The sequence below is a fragment of the Haliotis cracherodii genome, unplaced genomic scaffold (assembly GCF_022045235.1).
Source record: "Haliotis cracherodii isolate W230 unplaced genomic scaffold, xgHalCrac1.p SCAF_1, whole genome shotgun sequence".
NCBI lineage: Eukaryota > Metazoa > Mollusca > Gastropoda > Lepetellida > Haliotidae > Haliotis > Haliotis cracherodii.
In genome coordinates, this window is record NW_027266264.1 from 28,632,718 (window position 1) to 28,647,486 (window position 14,769).

The following is a 14,769-nucleotide window of genomic DNA, read 5'->3' on the forward strand; positions in this document are numbered from 1 at the left end:
CAGCGTGGAATTACTAATGTCAAATTAAGACCTCAAAAGGGTGTATTCGTGAAAATGACACACTGCCACGCGTTTTCGTTCTTTCTTCATGGCAAAAGTAATATTTGGCTAAAAGCAGAGTCCTTTCTACTATTCCGACAATATCATAACTTATCATAACCATGTGTTTTGGAGTCACTATCAAATAGTGATGATATCGACAATAACCTTAATACCCTTGTTTCAAGGTCTTCAAAGATAACACAACTGCACCTTGATTTTGCACAGACTGATCTGTGCCGTGTATTAACATACCACTGATAAACAGGGATAGGTCGTTGTGCAAAAAGAAGGACACGAGGACCCGAGGACACGAGGACCCGAAGACCAGACCCCTCCTTGTCTTCCAGCTGTCCCTGTGATCGATCTTCAGAAACATCGGGGACTGTGTATTGGCAGCCGTAGACGCCATTTTGATTGCGTGACTGGTCACTTTTGTTTGTTTCTTTGTTGTTTAACGCCGCAATCAGCAATATTCCAGCTGAAACTGTAATTAATCGAGTCTGGACCACACAATCCAGTGATTGACATGATGCGCATCGATCTACGCAATTGAAATACGATGACATCCAACCAAGTAAGCGAGCCTGACCACCCTATCCCGTCAGTCTTCTCTTACGACAAACATAGTTGCCTTTTACGGCAAGCATGGGTTGTAGAAGATCTTTTGTAACTCAGTTTTTCAGGTCATTGGAGAGTGAGTTTGGTTTAACGGCGCTTTTAGCGCTATTTCAGCTATATGGCGACGTGTCAGTTAATTTGTGGTAGGATGCGATGCATGTCTCAGACGTTTACAACTTTGGTGAAACCCACGAGTACGGGTATGGTGCTGAAAAACCTAGAAACATAATCCACAGACATATATAGGTTTCTGGCGTACCCAAAGAACGCAACTCTGTGAAGTGACTTGCGGTGCCCTAGACGACTGCCCCCCCCCCCCCCCCCCCCCCCCCCCCCCCCCCGTTCCCCCTAGGTCACATAACTGAAACATGATCAGGTCAATATCGAACACACACACACACACACACACACACACACACACACACACACACACACACACACACACACTGTGTGCGTGTTCATGTTGACAAGACGGATTAAACACTCAAATCTGCATCATTTCTGGAGGTATGGGGAATTGATAGACTACCAACAGAGTTACTAGTCTTACTTGGAGAGTTTGGCCAACATTGTGGTTTGTCAATTCCGGACATAAGTTTCTTTTTTAAATAAATGTGTTCGTCATTATTCCCATTTTTATTCCCGGTGGCAAGATCTTTAATGGACGAGACATTATACATGCGCTTTGGCCTTTTTAACATGGATTTTTTTGTAGTGGGACAAAGTCCCTTCCTATGTCTCGCCCTTGATGAAATATTCCAGGTATATAAGTGCTCTTGCGTAAAGAAACACATCGACAGTATCTTGACCTAAATCAACATTTACATAAGATTGATAACGGGAGAACGTGTGTGGAGTTTGAGCGACACAAATTACCGGTACAACAAGAGGCAGATTGTTGTGTCCTCACAGTCATCTCTCTACCAGCAACACAACATGAAGATCGAAGGCTCCGTTGCTTTTATCACGGGCGCGGCCATGGGGGTTGGAAAGAACGTGGCAGAAGCTCTTCTCAAAGAAGGAGCTAAGGTTGGGTCAATACATTTTCCTTGCGAGATTAATGTTGTATCCAATAAAGTAAAATTCTTTTATGATAATTCAGTGTTTGATCCCAAGTAAATTAGTTTTTCGTTACTTAACGAAAGTTAATAATCACTGATCTTCTAGTATTATGTAAGAATTAATTATGAATCGGTTTCCTTGATTTATCACATTTTGTTAAAGTGGTGAATGTATGGTTCATTTTGTTAACAGCTACCTCGTTATTATATTGGCAATACAGTAAACTACGGTTATAACGAACTCAAAGGGACTACTAATTTTAGTTCGTTATAACCGTAGTTCGTTATAAGCATATATACAGCATAACCATAGCAAATAGTCGAGACTAAAAAGTAAGTTCGTTATATCCGCCAGTTCGTTAAAAGCGTGTTCGTTATAACCGTACTGGAAAACATATCCCAAACTGGTATTCATAATTATAATCATATTGTTAAAGACACTGAGATCATCGTTCAATTGTGAGCTTACCTTTCATCACTAGTTTGTCTTTTACGCCCATTGGAATTTGTCCCGGCAGATAATCAAGATTGATTATTCTTTGGCTCTCACGTTTTATAGTTATCATCACTTTTGTTCAAGCAAAGCACAAAATAAAAATTAAATTTCTTACACCCTTGAAGTTGGCCCAGCGGTCATATCGCCGTTGCTTCCCTTTGCGGGCTGATAGTACTCAACATGGTAAGCATTAAGCATTTACGAGCTACGTCAAAATGGTGAGGTGGGGTGAAATTGGGTTTAACGTCGCGTCTAAGATTATCTCACTTATATGGCGACGTGCATGCACGTGTGTGGCTGCTTTTACTAGTCCGGACTGATGCCGATTTATAGTGCTAGCTCACTGAGATACCATGCCGCAGTTTAACATGAATACCCCACTCAGACACAGTATACTGACTCCTAGCCGACCAGTCCTTGTGAAAAAGGATAACAACAAGTACCGTGTTTTAACGTCTTTTGGTATGACGCAGCCGGGGATCGAACCCCAGATCACGGAGGCGGTCTAGTCAAAATGGGTTTTGACACCGCTACAAACAGTATTTTATATATATCACGGCGGGAGAGAGTATTGTGGAAAGAAAGCCCGAAATTATGCAGGACTCCGACCCACCATAAAAACAAACCAAGAATCATGGTTAAGATGAAGAATGTGACCCGTGACGATAGGATGCTGGGTTATCTCGGCGAAGCAACTCTGCGGCGATTTGCGCCGTTTTAAAAGACTGGGTGACACTTATCCTCTGTATGTGTGGTTATACAGTGATGCTTAATGGTACAAGAATTAGTCCATGGACTTAGGGCTTTTACCGTAGTTTATTCTTCTGAGGGTGGCCATGACCATTTCCTCAGACGAATCCCTCTGAATCTTCTGTTTCATTTTGATTCCTAACGAACAAGTATTGAACATAAATATCTGACGTAAAAATTGTAAACATGTAAATACTTAAAGAAAAGACATCAAGGAGACGTCGACCTCGCGCTTAACGGCTAAAGTGAAAACGTTTTGTTTTGGGGGGTTTTTTTTGGTGTTAAATGTATACACCATGAAGTTCATGAACTGTGTAACTACCGTCGAACAGGTTGCCTTAGCTGACGTCGCCGTGGAGCAAGGGGAGGCAACTGCGGGTGACTTCAAAAAGGCGTATGGAGACGGCAGGGTATTCTTTGTCAAATGTAACGTTGCCGACGAACAGTCTTTTAAAGGTAGGTTTCGTGTTAACTTGCACTTACTGTAACGAAATGCGTCAAATCATGCATAGGCTCAGCTGCATGCATGTTGATAAAATGATAACGTTTGCCATATACAGGCGTTTAATCTTAGTGATCGCGACCATGGCCCCATTCGCTGACATGGTTTGACACAACGCTGTATTTATATTCCCAAGGAAACAAATCAGCAAGAAGGGAAGCGCGATTTGTGCCCAGGGTAATGCCTACCTCGCTACCCTTGACGATCCGGGGTAGAATAGGTCTTCAGCAACCCATGCTTGCCGTAAAAGGCGACTATGCTTGTAGTAAGAGGCGACTAACAGGATCGGGCGGTCAGGCTCGCCCAATTGCGTGGACCGATGCTCATGTCTTTGGAATATTGCTGAGTGCGGCGTAAAACAACAAATCAACAAACAAACCAAGCCTACGTCGCGTAAAAGTCATCATTTGTAAACGATGTCATGCAAAGACACAAGGGGTAACCGTTAGTTATGATAATGTCGCTACAATCTTTTTGTGATAACATGTGTACATGTAAATGTTCTCATGTAGATTATTTTAGACACGAATGTAAGGTTACCGAGCTCTACAGTCAACGTTTTAGAAACAAAATGACGTACGTCAATAATTCTTTTCGATATGTTTCAGTAACTTAACTTCGCACCATTTTATGACCAACCGGGTCGTGTTCTGTTGGTTTACGTTCTGCCTTTGTAGAATGAACTCTGAGGTGTGCTTTGAAATTTGTGTTAAATATTAGTCGTGATGTAGGGGTGAGTATATGAGACTCAGAGTGAAAAAATAGATGGTATTCAAGATCCAGGGGATAGGGGGGGTTGGAATCCTCATAAAGAGATACGGCTTTTAAGAAGACTTTTCAGCTAACATTCACAGCTCACTCACTCTCTATCTGTATTTATATCTCTACTACAGTAGGGGGCGCAACTCTGCACAGCGAATCGCGGCGCCTCAGACGACTGGGCCACCCGTGGCCCACTCACTGGAACTGTCACGCTCTCTCTCTCTCTCTCTCTCTCTCTCTCTCTCTCTCTCTCTCTCTCTCTCTCTCTCTCTCTCTATTTCTTTCTCTTTCTCTGTGTGTGACTGATCCTCTCTCTTTAACCTGTCGTCGGGTAATCCCATTGCAAACACCCTTCAATGGTTTATTGGTACAAGAGTCTGTGTGTACTTAGACTTTATCTGTGTTAGATAAACAAGTCCTACCAACCACCCTGATATTAAGGCTATGTGTACTTCAACCCTAACCACGAATCTGCCCAAACAAATTTTCAGATACATTTCGAAAACATCCGATGTTAGTCCACAAAGTGCCTGGACCATACCTTTACATAGATCTACCACACTTTAACATAGACTTGATCGCTAGAGCAAAAGTCTTCTTTACCGAAACCAACAACGGTATTTGTGCGAATGTGTTCATAATACCAGTGACTTCCAGAGATTCACTCATAGAAAAGTACATACCTCATATGACTAAGATTACAGTAGTCCGCGCCGTGCAAATGAAATAAATACACCCTAAAGTTTAGAGATATGCATTGAGGTCCATCTTTACAGGGCCATTTGTCTACATGCGACTGAAAAAACGTTAGACCACAGTGTCTTTGTGATAGATAATGTTTGAAAAGTGCGTTCCAAACAAAAAGCTATGTTCAATATATCAATTATCTTTGTTCGGCTTTTCTTTTCCTCCCTCACCCATAATAAAACAAAAAAATATTAAATGCAAAAATTAATGTTTTATTATGATTTAGGACGGAATGTATACTGACAATTATTATATGAGAGTAGTTCGGAATGGATAATGGTTATTAAATCCCTGTGTTATTGGATGGACTGCGGTAAGGTCGAGGTGGGCGTCAGATTACATATGATTGTCGCATCACACGAGCTCTATGAAATCTGATAACTGTGACAAAGGTGGACTGGTGACCTCGAATACTTGAGTAGATAGGTGGATGACTCGTCACGTACCTCGTCACGAGTCTATTCACACTAAGTCACACCAAGACACCAACACAAGAAGCTAGTCTGAAATAGAAAATAGAACTTGCTCAATATACTCACTTCTATGAAATTCATTTTATAATTTATAAAATGTATCTCTGTTTCGTAAATGATAATATTTGATGGCTGTTTATCTTGGCACGTGGGTGAGTGAGTGAATACTATTCACAAGCTATATCACAACGGTCTGTAGCTATTTGACTCTGAGTCTGCCAGACTTGTGGGTGATGACCTATCTACGCCACCATGTTGCGAAAACATACTGTCAGCTATCACCATATTACACATAAAACGTTGACCCGTGAAGATCCGGGATAGAATAGGTCTTCAGCAACCCATGATTGCCGGGAAAGGCGACTATGCTTGTCGTATGAGGTGACAAACGGGATCGGGTGGTCAGGCTCGCTGACTTGGTTGATGATGCATGTCATCGATCCCAATTATGGTGATCGATGCTCATGATATCAATCACTGGACTGTCTGGTCTAGACAATTATTTACAGACCGCCGTCATATGGCTGGAATAGTACTGAAGGCGGCGTTAAACAACAAACAAACAAAACAAAAAACGTTACACATCTTGGTGGGTATTAAATGGTAAGAAATATGTATGGATTAATAACAGGCTGATTATGTTATCGTATTGCAATGTGTGGGAGCGCTGAAAAAACTCCTCAAATTTGGCATTCACATGTTACAGGTGATTTGATATGAACAATGAAACATCTCATTTGACATTCTAGAGGGGTTGTGGGTTGTTGTTGGGCTGGGATTTTGTACGGAGGCAAGATATGTTTTAGCTATAGCTGCAAAACCATGTAATATCTTTTTAATGAAAACTATGAACCTGAATATATTAGTTTACAAAAAACATTTCGCAGCAACGTACGGAGGCCTTTTAGGGCCATGTGTTTTTGGTGGTTTTTTTTTTCGAGACTATCTTGAAATTTCAAGATACTTAGTTGAAATTTCAAGAAACTAAGTTGAAATTTCAACATGGTTTCTTGAAATTTCAAGATACCATACTTCTATTTCAAGAGGATGAAATTTCAAGACACAGAAGTTGAAATTTCAAGATACTAAGTTGACATTTTAAGAAACTATCAAGATAGTATCTTAAAATGTCAACTTAGTATCTTGAAATTTCAAGATAGTATCTTGAAATTTCAACTTAGGATCTTGAAATGTCAAGATAGTATCGAAAAAAAGAAAAAAAAAAGATATTGCCCTAAAAGGCTTCTGTAGCAACGTATTTTTGTAGCATATAAAAAAAAAATCCTCAACCGCCTAGAGAATGTGTTTTCAAGAATTTTCTGGGACAATTTATTTTTTTCCATTCTCACCTCCTCAGACAAACAAATGGTCAGTCCCTATATTTATGGATGTAAAGTCAAAATCGATTTGGACACCAATATAAAGATGGAATGAATGATTTGTCGTGATTACAGATGCCTTCGCTAGCGCCGTGTCTCACTATGGTCACATAGATCTGATGTTGAACAACGCTGGGCTGGTCAACGAGCAGAGATGGAAGATGATGTGCTCTGTCAATATTGTAAGGGTCACTGGTGTTTTCATTATTCAGCGAGTGTAACTGGTGTATCGTCGCTTCATCACTCAGTTCGCTTCCTAAATGTCAAGATGAACATGTTTTTCATGCACAGTAAGTCTAAGAACTATTCTTCCCCTGGAGGGGGGCCGGGTGGCCCAGTCGTCTAAGGCGCCGCGATTCGCTGGGCAGAGTTGCGTCCTTTGGGCACGCCAGAAACCTATGATTGTGGGTTCGAATCCCGGTTCGCCCCGATTATGTTTCCAGGTTTGTCAGCACCATACCCATGCTCGTGGGTTTCACCGAAGTGGTAAACGTCTAAGACCTGCATCACTTCAGGCTTTCCTCCAACATTAAGCTGACACGCCGTGATATGACTGCAACACTGTTAACAGCGGCGTTACACACAACTCACTCACTCACTCTTCACCTGGAAGCTGGATTCAAGATACAGCAAAGTTTTATTAACGATAGTCTTCTGTATTTCGTTTGGTATCTGTGGAAGTATTCTGAATGTTGTGTGGTATCTGTGAAGGTCGCCTGTATGTGGTATACTATCTGTACTCCAGGACGGGGTGGTGATTGGAACCCAACTAGCCGTGGAGCACATGCGCAAGGACAAGGGGGGTCGTGGTGGCGTCATCATCAACACCGCCTCAATGGTCGGTAAGGATAGAACAGGGGCAAATGGATCGAGTTGAACATTTAATTGACGAGTTGTGTTCCTTCGGATAGATCGGAGTGAGTATCTTTTTACGCCGCTTTCAGCAATTTTCCAGCAATATCACGGCGAGGGACACCAGAAATGGTAATTCCAGTAAATGACTCCTGAAAAAGTGTGTTGAGAAGCAATGCACCAGCAATGGACGTCCAGCTTCAGACATAAGGGACTTACCGAGACTTTACAGGGGGCACGGGTGGCCCAGTTGTCTAAGGCGCCGCGATTCGCGGTGCAGAGTTGCGTCCCTTGGGCACGCCAGATACCTATGATTGTGGGTTCGAATTCCGGTTCGCCCTAATTATGTTTCTAGGTTTGTCAGCACAATACCCGTGCTCGTGGGTTTCACTGAAGTGGTAAACGTCTTAGACCTGCATCACTTCGGGCTTTCCTCCCACATTAAGCTGACACGCCGCGATATAACTGGAATAATGTTAAAAGCGGCGTTAAACTGAACTCACTCACTAACTCACGAGACCTTACAGGAGACCTGGGATAGAGCAAAATGGCAGTGCCAGCAAGATAGAAGCATGCCGCTCAAACACCAGTCTGTGTGTATCCTAGTTCACAGTTTATTGTGTCGACCAACTTAGCACTTAATGGTGTCCACACACACAGAGACGCTCAGTTTCACCCAGGCAGTCATGGCAACGTCTTCCCTGGAAGTTTCTCCTGGCAATCAAGCATAGTCATCCTTTCCAAGGAGGAACAAGCACTAATATTTTTTTTAAAAGGGAGGGGTCCAAAAAATCTCAAATCTAAATCCTCCCTCAGGAAATTCTACTGTCTACAACATATTACATTTGGTTTTAAAAAGTGTGTGTTGAACCCCGAACCCGGGCAGAATGGCAACGACTGGACTGGTAGTTTCTCCTGGCAATCAAGCATAGTCATCCTTTTCAAGAAGGAACAAGCATTTATTTTTTTAAAGGGAAGGGTCCAAAATATCTCAATCCTCTCTCGGTAAATGTTACTGTCGGCAACATATTACAGCGCGGCGGTTCCCCTGGAACCCCCACCCCCACCCCCTCTGGGTCCGCCTATGCTTTCAACTGCAAATCCAAAATTCGCTATTTGTGAGAACAATGATGTTAATGGTAGCGATCTGATCAGAACATGATCACACTGTTCCAAAAGTAAAGGATGTCCCAAATATGAAAAAGAATGAAACACAGAAGAACGGGGAATATAATTAGGCTATAGGGCCAACTCAGTTGAATGAAATCGTGAACTATGTACTTGTACTATCACACACTGCAGGCCTCGTCACCAGGTTCGTCTTCCCCGTCTACGTGGCCTCCAAGCATGCTGTCGTCGGCTTTACCAACAGCTGGGCGGTAGGTTATGTAGTCGTAGTCGTAGTAGTTGTGGTGGTAGTGGTAGTAGTAGAGTGGCTCTGTCTTTAGATATTGGTGTGATTTGAGATTTATGAAGGAACAATATTTAATTATCTTTGTGTGCCTGTGTAAGAAATTGTCTGGAGATTGTTTGTTTGTTTGTTGTTTAACGCCAGACTCAGCAATATTCCAGCTGCATGGCGGCGGTCTGTAAATAGTCCAGTCTGGACCAGACAATCAAGTGATTGACATCATGGGTATCGGCCTGCGCAGTTGGGGTCTAAGCACCAATCCCGTTTTTCGCCTCTTAAGACAGGAATGAGCTGCTGAAGGTCAAATCTAACCCGAAACATCACGGGTATCTACAGATTGTAATATTAGTAAGTAGGAATGTCAGTAAGTGGCTGGTTGTACACACAGAGCATAGGCATGAACATTCCTTCATTAACGTCTTTGTTTCTGCAGGGAAATCCTTACCTTGGAGACATGGGACTCCGGTTTGGAACTGTCTGTCCCACTGCAGTGGACACAGCATTCCAGAAGTTCAAAGACGAACAGTTGCTATATCCAGATGAGTTCAAGGATATGCTGAAAGCCATCTCGCTCATGGGGTATGCAGACCCGTTTCGTTTCATTTCCTGATGGCATTTGGTGGTGGCATGTGCACGTGGTCCTATGCACATCTCACAAGCCACAAATCAGGTGACGTTAGTTGGTTGGTTTGTTGTTCAACGCCGCACTCAGCAATATTCCAGCTATATGACGGCGGTCTGCAAGTCTGGACCAGACAATCCAGTGATTGATATCATGAGTATCGATCCACGCAATTGGGATCGATGACACGCATCAAACAAGTCAGCGAGCCTGACCACCCGATCCCGTTAGTCGCCTTTTACGACAAGCATAGTCGCCTTTTACGGCAAGCACGGGTTGCTGAAGACCTACTCTACCCCGGAGGTGACGTTAACCAGCGTTGGTCAAAGAGAGTAGGTGTATGGGGGACCCCCGAGAGTCTGGGGCTTCGGTCCTGTCCCACACTGACGCACATTGAACTTCAAAATATGCAGCTGTTCATCCAACAGTGAATGGATGAGATGGTTATTTGACTGTTAACCTTCTAGCCACCTATAGGCAGCTTGGTTCCTGAGACTCAAAATTGAGCGCACACTGATCCACTGGTCATATTGTTTTATGCCGCTTTTAGCTATATTCCAGCAATATCACGGCGGGGGACACCAGAAATGTGCATCACACATTGAACCAATCTAAGGAATCGAAGCCTCGTGTTTAAAGCTTTCGCTCGTCACGCCGAAGACCCTTCATGGCGTCAATGTGTAAAGCCCTCCGTCATACTGATGGAATATTGCTAAAAGCGGCTTAAAACAATACTCCCGACCAGTTGGCCACATAGGTAGAATGTGTGAAGCCTATTTCTGGTGTCTCCGTCCGCCGTGATCTCACTGGAATATTGCTAAAAGCGTCGTAAAATCTTTCTCACTCGCCCCAGAACGCGAACACCTGTAATCATTTCTATTTCATAGTGATTCATAAACACGTACACTTGATATAGTTGAAATCGCACAATTTATACTGACAATGGACATGGCGGATCATTGCTCAAGTATACAATCACTGGTTTGCTTGATCCACGCCCGGGGCGCAACTCTGTTATTTTTAAGTGTAAGGAAAACCTAAGAACCATGCAGGTTTCCTCCAGAGCTTTTTAAAGTTACATGCTCTCAAACGCTATTTCCTGCGTTACATTTTATTTGTAACACATACTGGTTATTTATTTATCATACTTTTTTTTATCAGTAAAACATATACATGTATACGTGTTTCACCAACACATTTTTTTCTACTTTCATTCAAGAAACATTTTTATGATGACAAATAAAATTTGAACATTAAAACGAATCGACAATATTAGAATATTGTGCTTTTACATGTTCATTCGTAGTGTGGGAAGGTTATTTATTTTTAGTATTTTAACGCGATCCGACCGCGATTTTGCTTACGTTACAAAGTACGTATATATCGTGAAACACTTACTTTAAAGGGCTCTCTGACATCTTACTGAAAGACGAACTAAAAATACAACAAATGTTTTGTTTTTTTTTGTATTTTTTAAATTCAACATTAGTCTGTCATAAATCTGCATGTGGATGTCATCATGATCTAAAATAGTCTTTCAATCTTCGTTGACGGTCGAAATTAACAACAAAAGGACATCACTCTCACCATTTCATAAACCATCTATCTCCAAAATCCAAAAGTGCGTAAAGATTCCGATTATCATGTTAGACAATAAATATCATGTTGGACCGTGTAGAGTTTGAATTAATAATTTACTGCATCGATGATAAATTGAGGTTTACTTATTTTTAAAAAATAAATTGTGCTTTGTGCTTTTTGTCAAAAGTGTGTGTTTTTCTCGGTGTAAGCAATAATTATATTTTTCTGTTACAATGGTAGTTTGGGCCCTGCACGCCGCTGTCATATAGCTAGGACACTGCTGACTGTAGCGTGAAACACTCACTCACTCACTCACTCACTCACCCATACACTCACTCTGAATAACCCACCCACCCAACTCTCACATCTTTGTCTATTTCGTTATTTCAGCGTAGACCAAGCAGTGGAGGGATTCCTGACAATAATCAAAGACGACGGCAGTAACGGCCGAAATTTGGCCATCACCAAGGACGGCTCAAAGTACGCCCATAACCAACTGGTCGACGGCTAGAGACTGATTCATGGCTGGCTGAATACCCTTGAAACACCACATTCGAGCATCCGGCGGAAGTTGTGATGAGGATACAGAGTTATCTGCCCGTGAATGGCGATGGCTGCAAGAAGAGCGCCTTCATTACTTGATACCCAGGGCTCGGATTATCAGACAGCGAGTACAATGTGTCGTAAAGGGCGTCGAGCAGCCTAGTTTTATTATTTTCTAAATGATACGTTTACGTAATTCTGTAAACACACTCACACCTTTTTGGACGATACTTTGGGAACAAGCATACGATAATGGAAACATATGAAATAAAACAAATATCTACAGCAACTGTGTAAAAATATATATTATAATAAACAGAATGTCATGTTTCACTAGTGTTTTGTTGTTGGTACTCTATGTTAGAACAGGTCCCCAAAACCCTATGGTGGTCGTAAGGGGCAACTTAATGGATCGGGTGATGAGGATGGGGGAATTCCTTGATTACGTCATCCGACGTCGTGAATCATTGATTGTAATATCATGAACTAGTGAGTAAGATGGGTTCAACACCGCTGTGAAAATGTGAAGCAAGTCAAACCCACAATCATGGGTATGATGCTAACAAAAACGGAACATTGGATCCTGACATGCCCAAGGGACGTAACTCTGTACAGCGAATCGACCTTTCGAAGACTGGATCACCGATACTCGCTCATATTTCAGACTTCTTCTGTGGTCTCACGGGCGTGTCATACCAAAAGACGTTAAAATATGGTATTTGTTGTTACCCTGTCTGGCGCTCGGCATTAAGGGGCTAAAACAAGGACTGGTCGGCTCGGAGTCAGTATACTGTGTCTGAGTGGGGTATTCATGTTAAACTGCGACATGGAATCTCAGTGAGTTCGCACCATAAATCGGCATCAGTCCGGACTAGTACATCCAGACACACACACACACACACACACACACACACACACACACACACACACGTACACGTGCATGCACGGCGCTATATAAGTGCAATAATCTTGGACGCGACACTAAACCCAATTTCACCTCACCTCACCGCTCATATTACAAGAAATACCATTACTATAGCCGCCAACGTAACAGCAAGGTCACAATAACCACTGATTCAACACAATATCTTCGCTCTTTTCGTCTTGAAATTGCATTGCGAAAGACCCACTTAAACAAAAAACAACACCCGGGACTATCCGGGTCAGAATAGGTCTTCTGCAACCCATGCGTTGCCGTAAAAGGTGACTGTCCTTCTTGTAAGAGGCGACTAACAGGATCGAGTGGTCAAGCTCGGTGACTTGGTTGATGCACGTCATCGTATCCCAATTTGAGTAGATCGATGCTCACGATGTCAATGATAACCACCCGATCTAGTTAGGGGGTTGTGTGTGTGTGTGTGTGTGTGTGTGTGTGTGGGGGGGGGGGGGGGGGGGGGGGGGTAGATTCGCCTTTTACGGCAAGCAGGGGTTACTGAAGACATATTCTATCCCGGATCTTCACGGGTTCCGTCACACATTAACTGAAATACTGCCCAAAGTGGCGTGAGTTGTGCTGAACGCCACTTCAGATAGTATTTCAGGTAATGTGTCACGTTTCAGTTATCAGTTAACGTGATAAATTAACTGAAATACTCTTCAGAGTGGCGTTAAACCCAACTCACTCACCAGCCACGTGTTATATGTGACCGGCTATCTAGTCCCTTGTAACGTCTGTAATATAACGAGACTCTGTCCTGTGTACGGTAGGCACGCGATCAATGAACACTAGTTAGATAATAGTGCCCAAACTCATACAATGAAACCCTGTTAATCGGAAACCTGTTCTTCCGAACATACTGCTTTTCGGGAAGTTACTACGTGGAAATCTTCACGTACAGTAAAACATGGATATAACGAACTACATGGGACCAGAGAAATCAGTTCGTTATATCCGTTGTTCGTTATATACGTTTTCGCTCGGAAACGTCCGCAATCTTCGGCAAACCAAACACAATACACGTAATTGCAGCAATGACTTGTATAGAAGATAAATCGGGGATTTTTTAACAGTTCGTTGTATCCGTTTGTTCGCTATACCCGTGTTCGTTATATCCGTGTTCTACTGTATACACATTTAGGACGCTACTCCCCAACGTATGTTTTTTGATAATAATCTTGAAAGTTAATCCCGACAACTTCACTGGGAATGATACCGTTTCTATGAACGCCATTACTTTAAGAAAAATACAGCTCATACCTCAGATAACATCAGATTCCTTGTACATACCAGTACTTTAAAAAGAGAGCAACACGTCGAACAGCTTTTTGTGTATTGATTTCTTCAACAATACATAAGTAACGAAATATATACATGTAGATCATGTGTATATGTGAATAAATCTACATGACAATAACAGTGCAACAATACCAATATAATAAACTTTTATCACAGATGTGTTGGGTTTTGATGTACTTTACCTTATAATACCTTAAATAAATACTCCATCGGATCAATAAAAACAAAAGTTTCACCTACGTTTCGTACTATTGTTTCAGTCTGAGTCACCAAACATGCAGGGAATTGAACTGGGGCCCTGTAAGGCATAAACCATTGGGCCACCCAACACATGATGCATGGGAGAAACCATTGCCAGTCTCCATGTACCCTTTCCCTTCAGAAGCGCGATGTACAGGATACAACGCTCATCCCTGACAGACATCCGCTGTAGTGGAGTGGATAGAGCGTCTGTCCGGAGAGCATAAGGTCGGTGTTCGATCCCCTGCCGCGTCTGTACAGACGTTACAATATGGTACTTGTTGTTGCCCTGCACGGTGCTCGGCAATAACGCGATAACAGAAGGACTGGACGGCACGGAGTTTGTATATTATATCCGAGTGGGGTAATAATGTTAAACTGAGGCATGGCATCTAAGTGGGCCAGCACTGTAAAACCGAAATGTCTGGTCTAGTACAAGCACACACGCACACAC

At 42.5% G+C, this 14,769-nt stretch overlaps 1 protein-coding gene across 1 annotated transcript; it reads left to right on the forward strand.

Annotated features, from left to right (window-relative positions):
* Positions 1–1,544: 1,544 nt before the first annotated feature.
* On the forward strand, positions 1,545–12,153 carry LOC139462898 (15-hydroxyprostaglandin dehydrogenase [NAD(+)]-like). The gene is made up of 7 exons (XM_071244546.1): positions 1,545–1,689; positions 3,300–3,423; positions 6,906–7,012; positions 7,576–7,672; positions 8,985–9,061; positions 9,527–9,672; positions 11,687–12,153. The coding sequence occupies exons 1-7, from the start codon at positions 1,597–1,599 to the stop codon at positions 11,805–11,807; spliced, it is 765 nt and encodes a 254-aa protein (XP_071100647.1). The 5' UTR covers positions 1,545–1,596; the 3' UTR covers positions 11,808–12,153.
* Positions 12,154–14,769: the final 2,616 nt, after the last annotated feature.